This window comes from Cryptotermes secundus, unplaced genomic scaffold (assembly GCF_002891405.2).
Source record: "Cryptotermes secundus unplaced genomic scaffold, Csec_1.0 scaffold1777, whole genome shotgun sequence".
NCBI lineage: Eukaryota > Metazoa > Arthropoda > Insecta > Blattodea > Kalotermitidae > Cryptotermes > Cryptotermes secundus.
The window spans coordinates 568,457-586,652 of NW_019724777.1; the positions used below are offsets into that span (position 1 = coordinate 568,457).

The 18,196-nt window shown below is 37.6% G+C and overlaps 2 protein-coding genes across 13 annotated transcripts in view; one reads left to right on the forward strand and one right to left on the reverse strand.

Moving 5' to 3' along the window:
* Positions 1-9,835, reverse strand: part of LOC111863088 (N-terminal kinase-like protein) — a 28,887-nt gene extending 19,052 nt beyond the window's left edge. For 5 of the 6 annotated variants that reach the window (XM_023849095.1, XM_023849097.1, XM_023849096.1 and 2 more), the window contains exons 1-7: positions 9,702-9,835; positions 9,248-9,388; positions 9,043-9,165; positions 8,638-8,861; positions 3,997-4,087; positions 3,174-3,488; positions 2,350-2,473 (exon numbers count right to left, since the gene is read on the reverse strand). In XM_023849095.1, coding sequence (XP_023704863.1) covers positions 2,350-2,473; positions 3,174-3,488; positions 3,997-4,087; positions 8,638-8,861; positions 9,043-9,165; positions 9,248-9,388; positions 9,702-9,815 — 1,132 coding nt within the window. In that variant the 5' untranslated portion in view covers positions 9,816-9,835. Of the gene's footprint in view, positions 1-2,349; positions 2,474-3,173; positions 3,489-3,996; positions 4,088-8,637; positions 8,862-9,042; positions 9,166-9,247; positions 9,389-9,468; positions 9,622-9,701 lie in introns of those variants that run through there. The other variant, XM_033750920.1, reaches the window with a different exon arrangement.
* On the forward strand, positions 9,778-15,335 carry LOC111863090 (3'(2'),5'-bisphosphate nucleotidase 1). 7 transcript variants are annotated; one of them, XM_023849105.2, is made up of 7 exons: positions 10,191-10,299; positions 10,478-10,632; positions 10,818-10,945; positions 13,230-13,439; positions 13,526-13,574; positions 13,653-13,942; positions 14,187-15,335. In XM_023849105.2, the coding sequence occupies exons 3-7, from the start codon at positions 10,826-10,828 to the stop codon at positions 14,442-14,444; spliced, it is 927 nt and encodes a 308-aa protein (XP_023704873.1). In that variant the 5' UTR covers positions 10,191-10,299; positions 10,478-10,632; positions 10,818-10,825; the 3' UTR covers positions 14,445-15,335. The 7 variants fall into 7 exon arrangements, with proteins under 7 accessions (XP_023704876.1, XP_023704878.1, XP_023704879.1 ...); XM_023849106.2 differs by having other exon boundaries at positions 10,199-10,323; XM_023849108.2 differs by lacking the exons at positions 10,191-10,299; positions 10,478-10,632 and adding an exon at positions 9,778-9,860.
* Positions 15,336-18,196: the final 2,861 nt, after the last annotated feature.

Genomic DNA, 18,196 nt, shown 5'->3' on the forward strand with positions numbered 1-18,196 from the left:
TGGCAGTGCTTCCCACAGTGACGTGGCGGGGTGCACCGCGGTTGCTACACGGCTAGGCAACCTGTAAATACGGCATCAGGCAACACCTGTCACGTAATTGTTTTCTGTGTTGTCCGTGCCGAGGCTAAATAAGGAGCAGCGAACACTATTCAGTTAGTAGTGAGTGGTGAGTATTGAGCCAGCTACTAGAGAAAGAGTAACCAGTTAATTGCAGTCTAGTATTTGTGATACTGCCGATGGCAGTAATTTGGAAACTGTGAATTGTATAAGTGTAAGAGTGAGTGTTCAACAAATTCGCTATATCAAATAAGGCGTGAAGTTACTTGTCGCGCGTTATACACCCAATGTGTGTCAATATATTGAGTAACAACATATTAGCAAATGAACAATGGCTTTAGGAGTAACTTATGTACAGAAATGGCCTCACATAAATTTATTAGTGATACATTAAATGCACTGAATAACGAAATATTAGTCGGTGATTTTTCTATGATTTGAAGAAAGCTTCTGATTGTGTTAATCATGACATTTCACTATCTACAAACTAGAATTTTATGGAATAGTTTGTAAGGCCAATGTATTGATAAAATCCTATCTCAAAGACAGGTACCAAAGGGTTGTAATCAATAATTGGCATATTCATTCCAGATGGGACAAAATTAATAATGGTGTTCCCCAGGGATTGATACTGGGATCTTTATTGTTTCTTTTACATACAAATGACTTGACAAAGATTATAATTAGTCATTCAAAACCTGTTCTTTTTGCAGATGACACCAGCATAATTATCAGGAATTCTGGTCCTTTAGATTATGAAGACAATACTATTCAAACATTTAAAAACATAAATGATTGGTTTAAAGCTAATTTATTGACACTAAATTTTGATAAAACATGTTTTATATAATTTTTGCCTGAATAGCTATCCAGTGGATATGCATACTGACTAAGGTAACAATCAGATCGCTAAATCTACTAATACCAAATTTGGGAGACAGGAAGAGAGGAAACTTTGATTTTGTTGATGACATATGTTTATTGTCACAGGGACATAATGGTATGAAGGACAATAAGACTGCAACAGAAAGCAAAGCTAGCTGGGCTAAATATCAATGTAAATAAAACCGAAGAGATGAGAAAAAATGCCCAACTAGAAGAGAAAGTATTCATTACTAATAAAGAAATTGAACAGGTTGACAGCTTTACTTGTATATATCTCAAGATGGAGCAACAGATAAACACATAAACCAAAGAATAAAAAAAAGCAAATATAGCTTCTATACAATTATATCAGGTATGGAAGAACACAATTCTTTCAAAGAAAACTAAATTATGGATTTTCAATACTAATGTAAAATCAGTTCTCCTTTATGCCTGTGAAACATGGGAAGTATTAAAAACAAGCATGAACAAATTATAAAGATTCATAAATAGGTGTTTAAGGTAAATTTTAAACATAAGATGCCCAGACACAATATCTAATAACCCTCTGTGGGAAATCACCAAACAAGAACCAATTGACATTCAAATTGAAAAGAGATCGGGCACACTTTAAGAAAACCAGCTGGTGCCATAGAAAAGGGTGCACTAGATTGGAAACCCCAAAGGGCTAGAAGGAGAGGGCAACCAAGGAAAACTTGGAGGACAATAGAAGAGGAAATAAGTTGGCTACGGATGAGACGTTTTAAATCTGCACTGAAGAGGTTTTTATATCATCATTCTTTTTATTCCATGAATGAATATTTTCAATATAATTGGTCATAAATGTGTAAATTTGTAATGCATTTAATTAAGTTAATTTAAATTAAATTGTATTAATTTTAAGTTTTATAGTAATGTTCTTTTTAAATTAGGTTTATTCATTAAATTGTATTAATTTTTTATTTTATTATTTATGTTAATTGACTAATGTATGTGGTTTTAATTATGTAACTCATGTAATTTATTATACGCATCTGGACACACCTATTATCAAAGGGACTATTTCCACATCCTAGGTATTTTACCTGTATGGATATATGGAAAATAAAGGAAATTAAAATAAAAAATGAAAAACAGAGATGGGAAAGACCTGGAGAGAGGTTAAAGCATTGGCCAACCAGAGGAGAAGATGGAGAAGCTTCACATGAACCCTGTGTTCCACTTGGATCTAAAGGAATTAAATCAAATCAAGTCAAGTTTACATTGTAATATACAATAACAAAATATTTATTTTGTCACATCTATGTATTCTTATCTCAAAGCCACAAGAACAATTATGGTTATGAAACTAATGTCCTCAAATAACTACATATAACAGACTGTGAATGCTTAAAGCAGTCTGAATGTAGGCAGTTCCATTACACTGACCTATGAAGTGCTCGAGTTGCTGCAGCAGTCGTATCCGCGTGGCTCTGTCTGTGGATGTGAACAGTTTCACGACACAAGGCACTACCTTCTTCTGGTAGTCCGGCTCATCCAACAGTCGCCCCAACTACAGAAACATGACTCTATAATCTTGCAAACTTAGCACATCAAATCACCCAGTCACTTTAGTCTGAACCCCAAGTGGGAATTGGTGAACACCTTTTGGCAAGGTACACTTGCATGCTAGGCTGGCTCTGAGTAATTATGTCTATCTAAATTATGTTTAACTAGTTAGTGAATTTATGCATGTGTAACAATGCTGGTGCATTTACCCCCATTATATCTCAATATTCTTAAATCTTGTAGAAAAAGTGTACTGGCCATAAGAATGCATGTTCCATTTTTCTCTAAAAGTTCTGCTAGTAACAATCTTTCATTCAAATAAATATTCTGTGGATTACTCCCCAAAACACACTGTAAGTCTATATATAAAATGTCCATTACTGTTGTCTGATTTTAATCAAAATCAACAAATTTTAGGAGAACCCATTAACAAATTCCATGAAAATCTGTTCAGCAGTTCTTGAGTTGTTTCATGTGAATAGACGGATAGACATGACAAAGCTAACAGACACATTCTGCAAACTTTACTTGTGAATATGCCAAAAAGGTCACTTTGTACATCACAGAAAACATATGACATCACATTACAAAGGACAACTGTTTAATTCAGCTTAGGGAAATAATTGCTGTCTGTTCTGTCTAGGAGAGTTTTAAATGTGCATGTACTGTTGTGCTTTCACTAGCTGAAGTGCTGTTCCACGCACCTTGAACATGGGCATGAGGACGACAGACCCAGCATCTCCATACTCAAATGCTGTGATCAGCTGTGGCAGAATCTTATGACGGCAAACGTTCTCAGGGAAGTTGTCCAGCTGAGGTGTGATGGCACTAAAAAATCGGTTCTTTTCTCCTTTATCCTTGATCTGAATCTCCTCCAAAAAGAGCAGAGTATCCACCAAGTCATTCTTGAAGTAGCCCCCTAATTTGCGGCAGCGTGTGATAATGTCTGCAGGGTTTGGTCGGGATGATGGGTTGGCCCCAACTAATTCACAGTACACTGTACTCAGCTGTTTCGGGATCTGCAACAGTGCAGGTACATGCAATGCTCACATCTAACAGCTGCAAGTTGAAGCCACACAATACAATCAAGCCAAGTTAAAATCGGGAATTTTCATATTATTTGCACAACACCATCCAAGCAAAAAGGTGAAACTATCCCTGTGACAGGCCATGGAGGTCCATAGGGTTGTGAGATGTCGAGTCTCCCACATTTTATAGACAATCAACTCAGAGATGGTGGTGAGGTCAGCCTTATGTGCCGACATGCCTCCCTTTAGCCCCAGGAAGATCCCTGGCATTCCTTTCTGTTACAGGCTGAATCGACCCAGGGCCATAGCATAACCGGAACGATTAGGTCAATTGAAAAATCCAATAACCTCATAGGGAATTCAATCCACAACCTTCAACTATGCTACCATCTACAACCTAATACATCTTGTAACTGAATGGTATCATGAAATAGACTAGTAAAATCTGAAACTTCATCACAAAGACAAATAGAAATGAAATATGCGATAAGGTCATTACGTTTCCCAAGTCCTTCAGCTGAGCCTGCTGAGGAAGTGGTCCATTGAAAGCTTCCCAGATCAGACAGCCAAGGCCCCACATGTCCGTGGAACTGAAAATAGACAGCAGATATATTTCTTTAAGTTCTACAGTTCATGTAATGTAGAAGAAGGGTGACTAAATAATAAGTTGTATTAAAATGGAAATATATGCGAAATATTTGATTTGTTTTGTTTCATTCTGGTCCATCACACTAACAATATTATAAAAGATAAAACAATTCCATCCAGTGTGATTGGTAATTTTTTCTTATTTCAATTGTTCATGCCCTTACATGTTTCGGTCCTTAGAGACCATCAACAGAGGGACATCAATACAGTTTGGAAACCACTATTACAATGGGTGTTCTGAATGTTAAAATGTATATTCATACAATGTTGACAATACACAAATGGATACAAAATTCAAAGTTTTCACAACTACAGCGGCTGTCTTGATATATTAATTTTTTTTAAACTTCTGTTATTTAAGTTAGAATTTATAAACCAAATAGGTTTGTGTCCTCTCTCTTATCACCTCTCTTGTGCCACCTGTCTTTCTTGAGAAGAAGGTTCTGCAAATATATTATGGGTATTGTATTATTTCAGCAACCTATTATGTTTCTTCTAAGGAATTTTGTTGTTTCGTCCTACCTTTGATGTCGTCCTGTGGTTGTTGGTGGCGCGCTGTGTTGTTTTTTCTGTTCTAGGATGTGTTGTACTGCATATTTATACTTCTTGTGTCTGTGATGTTAGACACAAAAAGTATAAATACGATATAAATACACACTGGATGGAATTGTTTTATCTTTTATAATATGTTAAATAAATGATATACAACAGTATGCTTAAATACAATATTAGGAAAAGAAAACATTGGGTGCATCCATTCTTCTGTGACAATTTAAAGTGAGGTGCTTATATTGTTTCAAACAAACTGAACCTGGATTCAGATTCCTTCATCTTATCAGAAAATCTTTCCCGAGCCAAATCTATTTTGTCCTGCCTAGTATAGTCTGAGTGGCATTTGCCATATATACCAGGCTCTTGCTCAATTAACTGCACAAAAACAAAATTTACAGCTTTGTCAACCTGTTGTGCCATCTTAAGAAATGAATGAATCACTGAAGCTTATTACAGAACAGCTGACACTAGGACACCACGTGGAAACGGAATTGTGAGAAGACTGGCATGCTCCATTGCCTTAAGTTGAGTTTCTCAGTCCTTCCATTAGTTATGTTGCTGTGTCCTCAATTTGCACTGCTCCATTCAGTAACATGAGTTCAACTTAGGCCGATAACAATTCTCAGAAATTGTGGTTGCCAGTTTCCTTGGTGTGCCTTGCCACTAAGAGTTGTCTACCAAAACGCCAAATGACCTAACCTAGGATCAAACCTACAAACAAACTCTGATGTCCACACACGTAATACCAGATTTAATCATGACTTGCATCTTCCGGTGGTAAACTTAACGATATTTCAGAAAGGTGGATGGTATTCTGGTATCAAACTTTATAACCACCTCCCTCCAGAGTTTAAACAATTATCTTATGACATTCCTGGATTTAAAGTGGCGTTAAAGAAGTTTCTTATCACCAGTTCTTTTTATACTGTTGAAGAATACTACTGCTGGAATAAAGATTGATCCCTCATGTATATTTAATAAACACTGCTGCCTATTGCTAGGATGCAACGGAATATGGAATAAAATACTCAGGAAAAAGGTGCTATCACTGCTGTAATATAGGTGTATCATATATTAAGAAAATAGATTTTATATTACTATATTAAGAGGCTTGGCGGTCTTTTAATCATGTATGTAATTTTAAATGTTATTTTGATATATGAAATGTATTGTTGTACAGTAGTTTTGTTGTGTTGTATTTTAAATTTTGATGATGATGACTATCTGATTATGCATGTATATTTATGTGTTATATTGCGCTGCTGACTTCTTCTATATTTTGAAGCAGACCCCTTTGTGGATTTTTTAACTGTAATAAATGAATGAATGAATGTATGAATAAAATGTATATTTAAATGAACACTGTTGCCTATTGCTAGAATGCAATGGACTATGGAATAAATACTCAGGAAAAAGGTGCTATTACTGTTATGATACAGGTGTATTATATATTAAGAAAATAGATTTTATATTACTATATTAAGGATCTTGGTGGTCTTTGATCGTATATGTAATTTTATATGTTATTTTGATATATGGAATGTATTGCTGTACAGTAGTTTTGTTGTATTGAATATTTAAATTTTGACGATGATGACTATCTGATTATGTATGTATATTTATATGCTATATTGTATTATTGACTTGTTCTATATCTGAGGCAGATGCCTCTATGGATTTTTTTGGAACTATAAATAAATGAAAAAAAAAAAACCTGAGCTGCCACAGTGGATTGTGTAGTACTGAATTATGAATAGGAAAGGACTGAGAAGGAAGCAGTTGTAGCTTCATTTTCACATACAACTCTTTAACACTTGCTTGGAGGGGCTGAGGAAACCAATGAATACTTCAGCAGAGATGACCCCTAAATAGAGAATAATCAAGTTTGAGATCTCCTATGATGAATACTTTCCTCCGAGCTGCCATTACTGATATACATATATTCCTTGGTGCAACACACTATAAATAACATACATTTGTTTACAAGAAATATGGAGGTTCATAATATTGGTACCAGACAGAATGTTAACCTATTTCCACCGAGTACTTCTCTTACTAAAGTTCAAAAGGGTGCATATTATTCAGGTATAAAGATCTACAATCATCTGCCTAAAGAGCTGAAACAATTATCTAATAACCAGAAATCCTTTGAACGTTCCCTAAATTTTTTTTTACATGATAACTCTTTTTATGCATTAAATGAGTATGTTAATTACAAATGTACATAAATTTGAATGTTTTAACGCCACATTTTAATATAATTGGTATGGGAGATGTGAGGGGTTGTATTGTGGTTACTTGTGACTTATGTCTGTTAATCAGGATATTATCTTTTTGCCTCGTATTGTTGTATGTGTTAGACAGTTAATGTGGGTGATCTTCGTTGTGTGGCTTGTGTGACTTTGTGTATGTGTTTGGTGACTATTTCCACATCCTGGGTCTGTTGCCTGTATGGATGTTTATGGAAAGTGGAGGATGTGTATGTATGTATGTATGTATGTATGTATATGACGAGTCCTATATCAATGCATTTTGATTTATGGGAAAATGAAAAAAGAAAACATTTAATTCAGTTAATTTGCGTAGTTTGAGTGAAACTGTATTAATTTTAAGTTTTTATAGTAATGCTATTTTTAAATTATGTTTAGTAATTATAATAAGTTTTTTTTATTTTTTATTCTTTTTGTCTATTGTCCGTTGTCTATGTTAGTTGACTAGTATGTGTGATTTTGGTTATGTGACTTATGTAATTTATTATATGTATACATCTATTATCAAAGGGACTATTTCCACATCCTATGTTTTTGCCTGTATGGGGATATATGGAAAATAAAGGGAATGAATGAATGAATATGAATTAACAATTAATATCAGTACTGAAGGTGGAGGCATGAGGTACATCTAAATATTGCTACCTACCTATCAAACAATAAAGGGGGCACGCAGTAGCGTAGTTGGTTGAAGCACTATACTACAAGCCGGAAGGTCACGGGATCAAATCCTGATGAGGTGAGTTTTTTAATTTACCTAATACTTCCAGCCACACTATGGCCCTGGGGTCAACTCAGCCTCTAAAAGAAATGAGTACCAGGTATCTTCCTGGGGGTAAAGAGCGGCCAGCGGGTAAGGCTGACCTCACCATCTGTGAACCAATTGTCTAGAAAATGTTGGAGCCTCAACATCTCACAACCCTATGGGCCTCCATGGCCTGTTACAGGGATACCTTTACTTTTACTTTACCTATCAAATGATAGCACATCACATCCCTGAAGACCTTAACTCAACATTCACTACTGTAGGAACATCAACTCTCACATAAATGTACTTTCCTTACTTACTTACTTACTTACTTACTTACTTATGGAGCTGAGTCCTTCTTGAGAAGCCAAATCTGCAGCTACTCAAGAATTTCCCAGCATTTTATGGAACCCGAAGGTTCATTACCATGTTCACAAGAGCCCTCCACTGGTCCCTATCCTGACCCAGATAAATCCAATTCATACCATCCCATCCTATCTCACTAAGATCCATTTTAATATTGTCCACCCACCTATGCCTTGGTCTTCCCAGTGGTCTCTTTCCTCCTGGCTTTCCCACCAATATCCTATATGCATTCCTTTTCTCCCCCATTTGTGCTACGTGCCCTGCCCACCTAATCCTCCTTCACTTGATCATTCTAATTATACTTGAAGAAGAGTATGATCATGGATAGTGAGTAAGGATTTGTATGGTGGCAGTTGTAGTCTGCTTGCTTTAAAAACCAAGGAAAACAATGAAAATCCTTGCTACAAGTCTAAACCATGGTTAAGAATCAATTTAGGTACCTTCAAAACATAAGTCTGTAGTATTAACACAAAACCAACCTGCCCTAATGAATTTATTAAATATTCTGACTGGTGCTGATGCTATAATCTTATTGATTCACAAACTGAACTCATACCATTTTGTGACAAACCGCTGTTTACTGGAGTCACACTTCTCAGGAGCATCGTACTTCTCCAACACAGGCAGGATCTTGATTGGTAGTCCTGTGCCCTCGCTGGCCCCAGCTACATATTCTAGACCCCCCAGCTTCCACTCACCAGCTGAATTGACAAACACAGATGACATGCACACATTGTTGTGTCTCAGGTTTCCATCATTGTTCAGGAAACTGAGGGCCCGCTGTAAACCACAAGTTTACCTTAGCAATTTTCTAACATTGACATAAATATTATTGGCTTAAGTTATTCCTTTGTTTGCAAATTGTAAATGGCTGTAACTTAAGTACACAAACACAGTTAAGAATTCCTTCTAGCATTCTTCATTCCCTCTGACACAATTCTGACAATAAGCGACTACTTACAGTTATTTGGAAAATACCCCAAGCAAGATAAAGTTCTCGTTGGTGTCCTTCTTTAGACAATTGTGTTAAATGCGTCTCCAGAGGTTCTACATACTCTGTTGCCATGTACAGAACTTTTTCAGACTGGAAATACAAATGTGAAATATAAGAAATGCAACAAGCATAACATTACACTCTGTCAGAACAAACTCCACTAATATCTTACTTCTAAACTGTCTAAATATGTAAGAATGCTTGGATGTCGCAATGTCTTCAGTCTCTTTACAGCAGCTTTTGCTACATCCAATTGTGTTTCACTGCCATTCTTGACATCAAATACAAACACGGATACTTCTTCTCCAGATCCCTAAAACAGAAGAAAATTATATGTTCACTTTCAAGTAATAATTCTGTCTAATATACAACTCCCACGAATTTTTGTTTCACCTTATGAACATATTACAACTGAAGCTGAGAGTTATTTATTTACTGCCACGTTTTCATATATTTCAAAATGAATTAATTTGTATTAATGGTATTGTCTGCGTCAGCTTTTGGTTCATTAAATTATATTGCACTAAATCTTGATCACTTGAGATCACATTTTGAAGTTTTGTTACAAATCTTGAGGCAAGCACGAGCGCAATATAGTATAAAAGTGTCAAACAAATGAAGGTTACCTTCTTCTTGGCTTTGTGCAGACTCCATACACTTTTATCTTCCAGACCTGGTATAGGCTCTCCAACATCGAAGGGAAAGTCCTTTGAAGGATCACGAGAAAAGAACGACCACATCACGAAATAAATCCAAACTGCATTTCTGTGTTGTATTCACAACAGGTACCAACAACAATCTTATTTGTCAACTCGGTCGGAAGGAAAATACGGGTTCGTTTGTCAGCTATCTCATTAGCTGGGGTGTGTGTGCATGTGGCATGGAAATAAAAATAAATACCGCATTCGCACACGATTTAAGTCAAGTACAAAAGTACATATCGAGAACGAACTGTGGCTTTTCGCATCAAAATAAATATGACCTTAATTAATGAGAAACAGGTAACTATACTTAATCAGCAGCTGATCTGCAAAAGAATGGAGTCCTAATCTTCGATTGAGGTAAATTTCTGCTGTCAACCGCTGTCAATGATGATATTGTTTCGATTAATTGAATATGTGTTGAACCTTTAAGAGCGAGTTTATTATTAATGTCCGAACAAGAATAGAAAGATGTTTGACAGAATATATAGCGATTAAAATACGAAAGACTGAACTGACGGAGGTACGAGCGACAGTGATTATAGTGGTAACGAGTAATTGAGCTGACGTAAATTAACGTATGATTGCGAATTGTATATTTTTTCTTTGTAAATTTATGCGTCTTGTATTTAAAACATGCATAACGTCACCTTAGACTTTACATTTTGTGCAAACTTTCCAATGATTTTAATGTGGTACAGGTAATGCCTATTCATCATTGACCGGTCATTGACTGAGGTGAAACAAACATGATGATGGGAGCAGATGGGAGAGCAACAGTAACTGCTGAACTCTTGAACCAACAAGACATGGTCCCTGAAAACGAATAATAGCAGAAGACGTTTATGGATCTAAGGCACTGCTTTTCACTCTGTATATACAAACCACACCTTAACTATGAAGTCATAGCAGAATATATATATANCCTTGAAATGACAATAGCTGGAAATGGTGAAAGTCATAATAGTGGAACAGTTATATCTCAAGGTCTCTAGCCTGCCTGCTTTTGTGAAGCAACTTCATACTGTTATTCTGTTTCAGACACAAAGATGGCACAGAGTGCACCACTAATCTTACGCCTTGTTGCATCATCCATTACTGCTGTGAACCGGGCAGGAAAAATCATACGAGACATCATGAATGAAGGAGACTTGGGGATTGTAGAGAAGGTAAGAAGGTGTGCACTGCTTGCAATGTGCTGTGTATGCGATCAGTAGAAAGTGTGTTCCTTTTTTTTTGCCACACACATACACTCACATTTCATTAATCCATCACTCGTCCATCAAGGGGTGAATATGAAACATGTCAGGAGATGTATATTGCACAATGCAGCTTCAACAAAAGACATTAAACAACAATATATACACAGTACATAAATGTCAAAGTAAGTACAGAATCTAGTGTAACAAAATATGAAGATAAGTGCTTTAAAAGTAGGCAATACAAAAGACTACAATAACTAAACATGATTAAAAATCTTTTATAAAAAGGAACTAATGATATGATATAAAATCTTCTGTAGAATACAGAAAAGATGTGTGTAAGAAGATAATTCCTTAAAGCGGATTTAAAAAATTGCTATCATTTCTTGATCTAGATATACCATTAGGTTCAATTTCATTGAATACTTTACTAGTAGAATATGTAATACCTCTGTGGATAGCAGAAAGTCTAACAAAGAGTATGTGTAATTGATTCTTATATCTTATATTAATGTCATGAACAGAAGAATTAGTTTGGAGGTAGTGTATGTTATCCACAAAAAGCAGCATTAATGAATAAATATACAAACTTGGAATAGGTAAAATCTCCATTTGTGAAACAATTTTTTGCATGACCTCTTTGAACTTAAATCTCAACATAATTCTTAATACATGTTTTTGGAATTAGGAATACCTTATGCATAGAACTAGTGTTACCCCAAAATATTATTCCATAGTTAACCAAAGAATGAAAATGTGCAAAATAAATGGTCCTCAAAGTTTGAATATTACGAGAATACGAGATAATCTTCTCATAAAACAGACTGAACTCAGCTTATGCAGTAAGAAATTTAATGGGGCTTCCATGAAAGATTTGGAAGTAGTACTAAACTGGTCATTTTTTTGTGGCTGCACCTGTGTGAGGATTGGATCCAGTGTTGGTATTGTGGGGCTTTGTTTTGTCATTACTTCAATGACAACCCACTTCTTCGGAACAGTTTGTAGGTCTTGAAAAGGACCGTTGGTTGCTGAGATGCTTGGCCAGTGAAGTAGCGCGGCGCGCGCCAGTAGGAAGGGATGTTGGTTGCGGTGTGTTGAGGCAGCTGAGTCAGTTGACTGGCCACAGTGCGGCCGTTGCTGGAGGTTGCTTGGTTGCTGGAAAAGGTTTGCTTGCCGAGCGCGGTCGCAGGAGTGGAGAGGCGGTAGCTACGCCAGTTGACCAGTGTGTCGGGCATGACTACCGGTGAATCGAGGCAGCCGAGTTGCCCAGTGAGTCGGGTGTGACCGCCAAACAGCCGGGGCAGTCGTGCCTGGCACAGCGAATTGCCGATGCCTCTGAAGACCGAGCGCTGGCGACAAAGTGTGCTGATTGCTTGAAGACTGCTGATGAACTGATGACTTGCGAGCTTGTGCTCCACATTTTATACAAAGCATGATGGCGGACAAAATATTTGCTGAGCACTGATTGGCTAGCGCGCGTAATGATGTGGATGCGGGCTAGCAGCAAGCGCTGTATAAATGCGAACGTCAGATGCAATTTGATTGGTTAGTGCGCGTGCTGGTGAAAAGTGAGCGCTGTGATAATATGTGGGATGTTCCCACAGTATTTTGTACTATCAGTGCTGGAACCCTTGGGTTCTGTTGCCAGAGTTGTTAGTTAAATGGGCACAAAGTCTGACAGTTAAAAATATCCTAACTGATTCTGTTAACAGGAACTGTTGAATGGTTCCTTCTATTCTTACCCACCTTACACCATCCCTGCCTTGCCTCAGCACATGGTTGTAATAAATCATTGTGGCACTTGTTCAGAATGTGTCTCAAGTTGCTTTCTTCTCTCTTTGAACTAATGGGTGACAGGTGTGTCTCACCATGTTGGTCTTCCATATATGGATTAATTCCTGCATGTGTCAGGTGGCCAGATCGTTTGGCATCTTTATCATATTTCCTTATTTTGTTTAACTCACACAAGAAACCTGTGTTCTACTGATTCTTCTTGCTGTATAAACTTGATGTCTTTAATATTTTATAAACATTTGTGCCATTTCTCTTCAGTTTCTATGAAAACATAATCTTTATTTTCTGTTTGAACATTCTTTCTTTGGCAGAGAAACTAGACATGGCCTCAGTAAAACACCTTCTGCAACTACAAAAGAGTGTGAATCATCTCATCACGTGCTCCAACATGTATATCTGTAGAATAGAGGGACTTAACTACAGCACCAGTGCTGCATCTGTGTTCATGTGCTTACAGGGCAAGAATGATTTGCAGACAGAAGCCGATCGTTCTGCTCAGCGCTGCATCGTGACATCTCTCTCCCGCCAGTTCCCATCTGTGACAATCATTGGGGAGGAGGGTCCATCCAATTGTGAGGTTCCCGCAGACTGGGTGGTGACAGATAGCGACCCACAGATTCTGCAGCTTACATGTCCCAAGGAGCTGCTAGATGTGAAGGACCATGAGGTGCGTGGCCTTATGTAACCATTGCAGATGAAATTTGGTTTTTGATTCCCGGTTTTTGTTTCTCATGTACAGTTTCCTGTTCACAGGTGGTGATCTGGGTGGACCCCCTGGATGGAACATCAGAGTATACTCAGGGTATGCAATTAGATGTGAGTTGATCAGTTTGTTGCTGATGCCGGAACCATTGTTCATCATGATATTGTGATGTTGCAGGATTGCTGGACCATGTGACTGTATTGGTAGGCATTGCAGTGGGTGACAGGGCTGTTGGTGGTGTGATCCATCAGCCGTACTACAATTACAAGTCAGCCAGTGGTGATGATGTGGGGCGCACTCTCTGGGGAATCACTGGGATTGGAACTGGTGGTTTCAATCCACAGTTACCACCAGAAGGCAAGAGAATCATCACCACAACAAGGTCTCACTCAAACACAGTGGTGCAGGCAGCCCTTGATGCCCTCCAGCCTGATGAGATCCTAAGAGTAGGGGGTGCTGGACACAAGGTAAAGAACCTTTTAGAGACATGAATGTTTATCCAGTGATGTGCTGTATTTGTGAAGATCACATTGCAGCTGCCCTCTATGAATATATGAAAGTAAAAGTAATCTATGTCCCCAGTCATGTCATGTGTAGTTGATATAATGAATCTCAGAAATTCTTTTCACTCTGTGTGTATGTCTGTGTGGCCTGTCATGTCATTGTGTATGTTTGTTACAACAGGTAAAAAGATTTTGCTTGTGTGTGCAGGTGATGCTGCTCATGGAGGGCAAGGCACATGCATATGTGTTTGCAAGTGCTGGCTGCAAGCGCTGGGATACATGTGCTCCAGAAGCAATTCTGGTTGCTACGGGTGGTTGTCTCACTGACATGCATGGCAACAAATATTGCTATAACAAAGACACATGTCACCAGAATGTGGGTGGTGTTCTTGCCACAGCAAAAGGGCAGGATCATGGCTGGTACCTGAGGAACCTGCCTGACACTGTTCATCAAACCCTTGTTTAAGTGATTTATGACTTCTCTGTTCCTTCAGGATTTTTTAATTGGCATTTCTTTGGGCGAGGAGTCCTCTGTGTTGTAATGAGTCTTCTGTCCCTAATTGTTGTGGTAAAATTGTGAGTATGTGTGGGTTATGTTGGATTGCACAGCATCCTAGTGAGAATGCTTTAACTTTTTTTGAAGTCAAGGCTCCAGCATATTGATCCTTGGTTTACAGAACATTGCTTTCAGCTACATAGTTTATTGTTCAAAAGTCGGATAGGGGAGCATACTTTAAGATACTATCCTGGCATGTGAGTGGGAGAGGAAGGCATATGAATAAACTTGGGTCAGGATAGTTAGTATCTGGGCTCCAGAATTGAACCCAGGACCTCCCAGATATGAAGGAGGAGTGTTAACCATTACAGTGCAGTGCTTAGTGATCTTAGAGGCATGGGTTCATATTTCACTTGGTCCTTGTTTTTGAGCTTATATTGGGGTTTCATTATCTGAACATCATTGTGTCGGTGTTCTGTTCCTATTCAGGAATGGGAAATATTTCAGCAGTTTCTTCAGGTCAGTTGTATGCCTTGAATTTTGAGAACAAACCTGCAATTCTACATTTTATTGCCATTGTTGATGCAGTGTACAGGTATTTTCTGAGCTATCCCTGCATTAGCATGACAAATAAATGAAATTAACCCTTCAGTCTGCAGATGGGAGTTAGGTGCAAGAGGAGCATTAGTAAGATAGCATTTAATGCTGAAGGCAACAGGAAAAAGTGTGGTAATACAAATTATTTACTTGAGAAGACAAGAACACTTATTGCTGCGGGTGTTGTAAGTTTACATTTACATTTATTTTTCACTTCGTGGATCCAATCATCTCCCTGTAGGGCTGGATATAAAACATGTCACATATTACAAATTCATGATGACTACACATCATTTGTCCTTGTTCCAGTAAAATATATAATCAGGCCTCACACAGATAGCTCAAGTTGTCAGGACAACACATATAGGTTGTGGAAACACCACTGTCAAATTCACACCTTGCCATTCCACACACACACACTCTGGCAAGCCATATCATCCAAACAGTTACATTATAAAATATTAAAATTCACAACAAAAATAGACATCATGCATACTATTACACTTACAACAAGCAAGTCTCAACAATGTATAATTCACGCACATAGACCATTTATTAACTCCTAACTTTTGAGCCTCTTGCATGCTCAACAAATTCATCAATTGAGTAAAATGCAGACCTCTCTACCCAAGATGTGAAGGAAGAATTGCTGAAAATAAAAAATTTTCACATCTGTCAACAAACATATGAATCACTTGGTGTACAACAACAGCAGATCAGATGATGTCAGGCCTCATTGGCTTAGTTTATGGGTAAGGAAGTGAGTTGAGGTCCTGTTAGTAAGATAAGCAGGATTTCTGGCATGAGAGCCAAAAAACCCAGAACCTCACAAATATGATGCAGAAGACCCGAGACAGTACACGTGCCATCCTTTTTCTTTTGATCATAGAACAAAGTTCGGTGTGTTGCGTAACTTCTGAGGGATGCTGTCAGAAGGCTCTTGAATGTCGCCACAGACACAGGTCTTGGCAAACACTGTCCTTTGTGTGGCTTCTAAAGGCAGTGTTGGAACATTTGTTTTGTTTTAATGTGTGTTTGTGTCTGCATATGTGTGTGGATGAACTCGAGCTGAAAATGCACAAAATGCCTCCCGCACAGTGTGAAATCCTGAGGTATATTTGATAAAAGATGTGATGGTATTTTTATCATTGTTATTGTGGTATATCATGACATTCCATTGCATGTCATTAGACTTGAAGTTCAGCAGGTTGCTGCCCTAATGTAGGTCATTTTCTGCATTTGCTGTGCATGAGAGACTGTTACCCAGATGTACAAACATTTGAATATTTCTCATTTTTCATATATATATATGTAACACAGTATAATATCAGCACGGATAGTGTAGTTGGTATAGCATCAGGCTCCTGGCTGGACGACAAGGGGTTAGAGCTCAAGTCCTGGTAAAAAACAAGATTTTTCTCTTCGTCACGTCATCCAGACCAGTTTGGGGGGCCACCCAGCCTCCTATCCAATGGGTATTGGGGTCTTTTTCCTGAAGGGCAAAGCAGCTGAGGTGTGAAGCTGACCACTCACCTCCAGCCAGTACTGAGGTGACATTCCCCCATATGCCTTCCTGGCATATTGCTTAATTAGTTAAGCACAGGGAAAACTTTACCTTGTACATAAAATGAAGACGTAGGATCAGAATGCATGTCCAAGAATTGTCTTGTTTTATGTTCGTAGTTATAGAAGTTTGTTACAGATGCTTATAGAGGTCAATAAAGAACTGCCTCTCTGTTCAAGTATTCAGCACTGCTAATATGTTTTCATTGACAATCAGTTTAACATTATATTTGTTCTTCTAAATAGTTGTTTTTCTGTTTACATTTGGATATGATCTGTGGATCTTGGCTTACAGCGGAGTTTGACCAATACAGTAGGCTCACCAAAGCTAATATTTTGACATAATCTTGTAAATGTTCTGTTTTCTGATGAGTTCTTCCAAACTCTAATTGAAAGTTTCTACATGGTACATCTTATCATACACATACCAAATTTGGATGTAATTTCTGAAAATTAAATATTTATTCCCATGCTCTTCCTTTATAATCATCCTCAAAACTGGTCATTAACCTTTGCACTTGGTATAGAACATCATTAAATAATGGAAGAATAGAACAAAATTATATATTCCTCTTTATGTACTTGTTCTTGTTTGATATAAATTGTGTTCCTTTCTCAGACTGAATGGTGGGGAGATCCTATCTGACCTTCCACATATATCATATTCATTTGATTTAAATAAATTTAGCCTTGACTGGCTGCACTAAACATTGTCAACTGGCTGTCACATTGGCCCACTGAAGTGCAAAGATTTGAGGTTCTTAGAGTGGTGAATGTTACAATCGTGATCTGGAATGCAACACTGTGTAGTTTTATAGATAGATATTGACATTTTGGAGGAAGGTCATTTCCCCATCTTCAGGATAGAAGAATGTATACATACAGGTGTCCCAGAATAATTGCATTTGTGTTGTTCAGTGGTGTAGAACACGTTTTGGCACTAATTTCAGACATTTTGAAAATCTCCAATGAAAACATCTTGACAGTGCATCTGTTTCATTTCATTTATTCACCTTCCATAAATCCTGTCGAGAATACATTCTCATGCGGATGTGGAGATCATCCTAGTTACAGTCACAATTAAGAATTACAGCTGTATTGTGATTTTTTCTAGATATTGCTGTTTAAGTGTTACAAATAAAGCATGAAAACACAAAAGACTGATAACATTGTTTTGTTACTCTGCCCATACTGATGATCTAGGCCACTTTACAGAAATGAAAGTAGTATAAAAGAATCTCATTATATGTGACAAAAAAAATATTTTCAACAAAATTAGTAAAACCCAATAAAATGTTTATTGAAACAATAACTTGAATGAATATGAATATGAACTTCATCAGGTCTACTGGAATGAGGTGACAGAATAAGTGAACAAGAAAAGGTAGTGATGCCGTTTCTTTACCACATCAGTCTTCTCCTGGAACAACTGGGGAAAACCACAGAAAATCATTGTGACAGCCAGTGATCCTGAATTCAGGCTCCCATGTTACTGCTAAGCCAAGCTGCTCTGTGATAAATAATGGGCAAGTCACCTCAACCTCATTGCAGTGTAATGAAAT

What these genes read in the sequence shown, in the direction of transcription:
- LOC111863090 (XM_023849108.2), top strand. Translation starts at nt 10,826, where the DNA reads ATGGCACAGAGTGCACCACTAATCTTACGCCTTGTTGCATCATCCATT. An exon ending in AACATCAGAGTATACTCAGG is followed by an intron (nt 13,575 to 13,652) that starts GTATGCAATTAG and finishes GTGATGTTGCAG; the next exon opens with GATTGCTGGACCATGTGACT. An exon ending in TAGGGGGTGCTGGACACAAG is followed by an intron (nt 13,943 to 14,186) that starts GTAAAGAACCTT and finishes TTGTGTGTGCAG; the next exon opens with GTGATGCTGCTCATGGAGGG.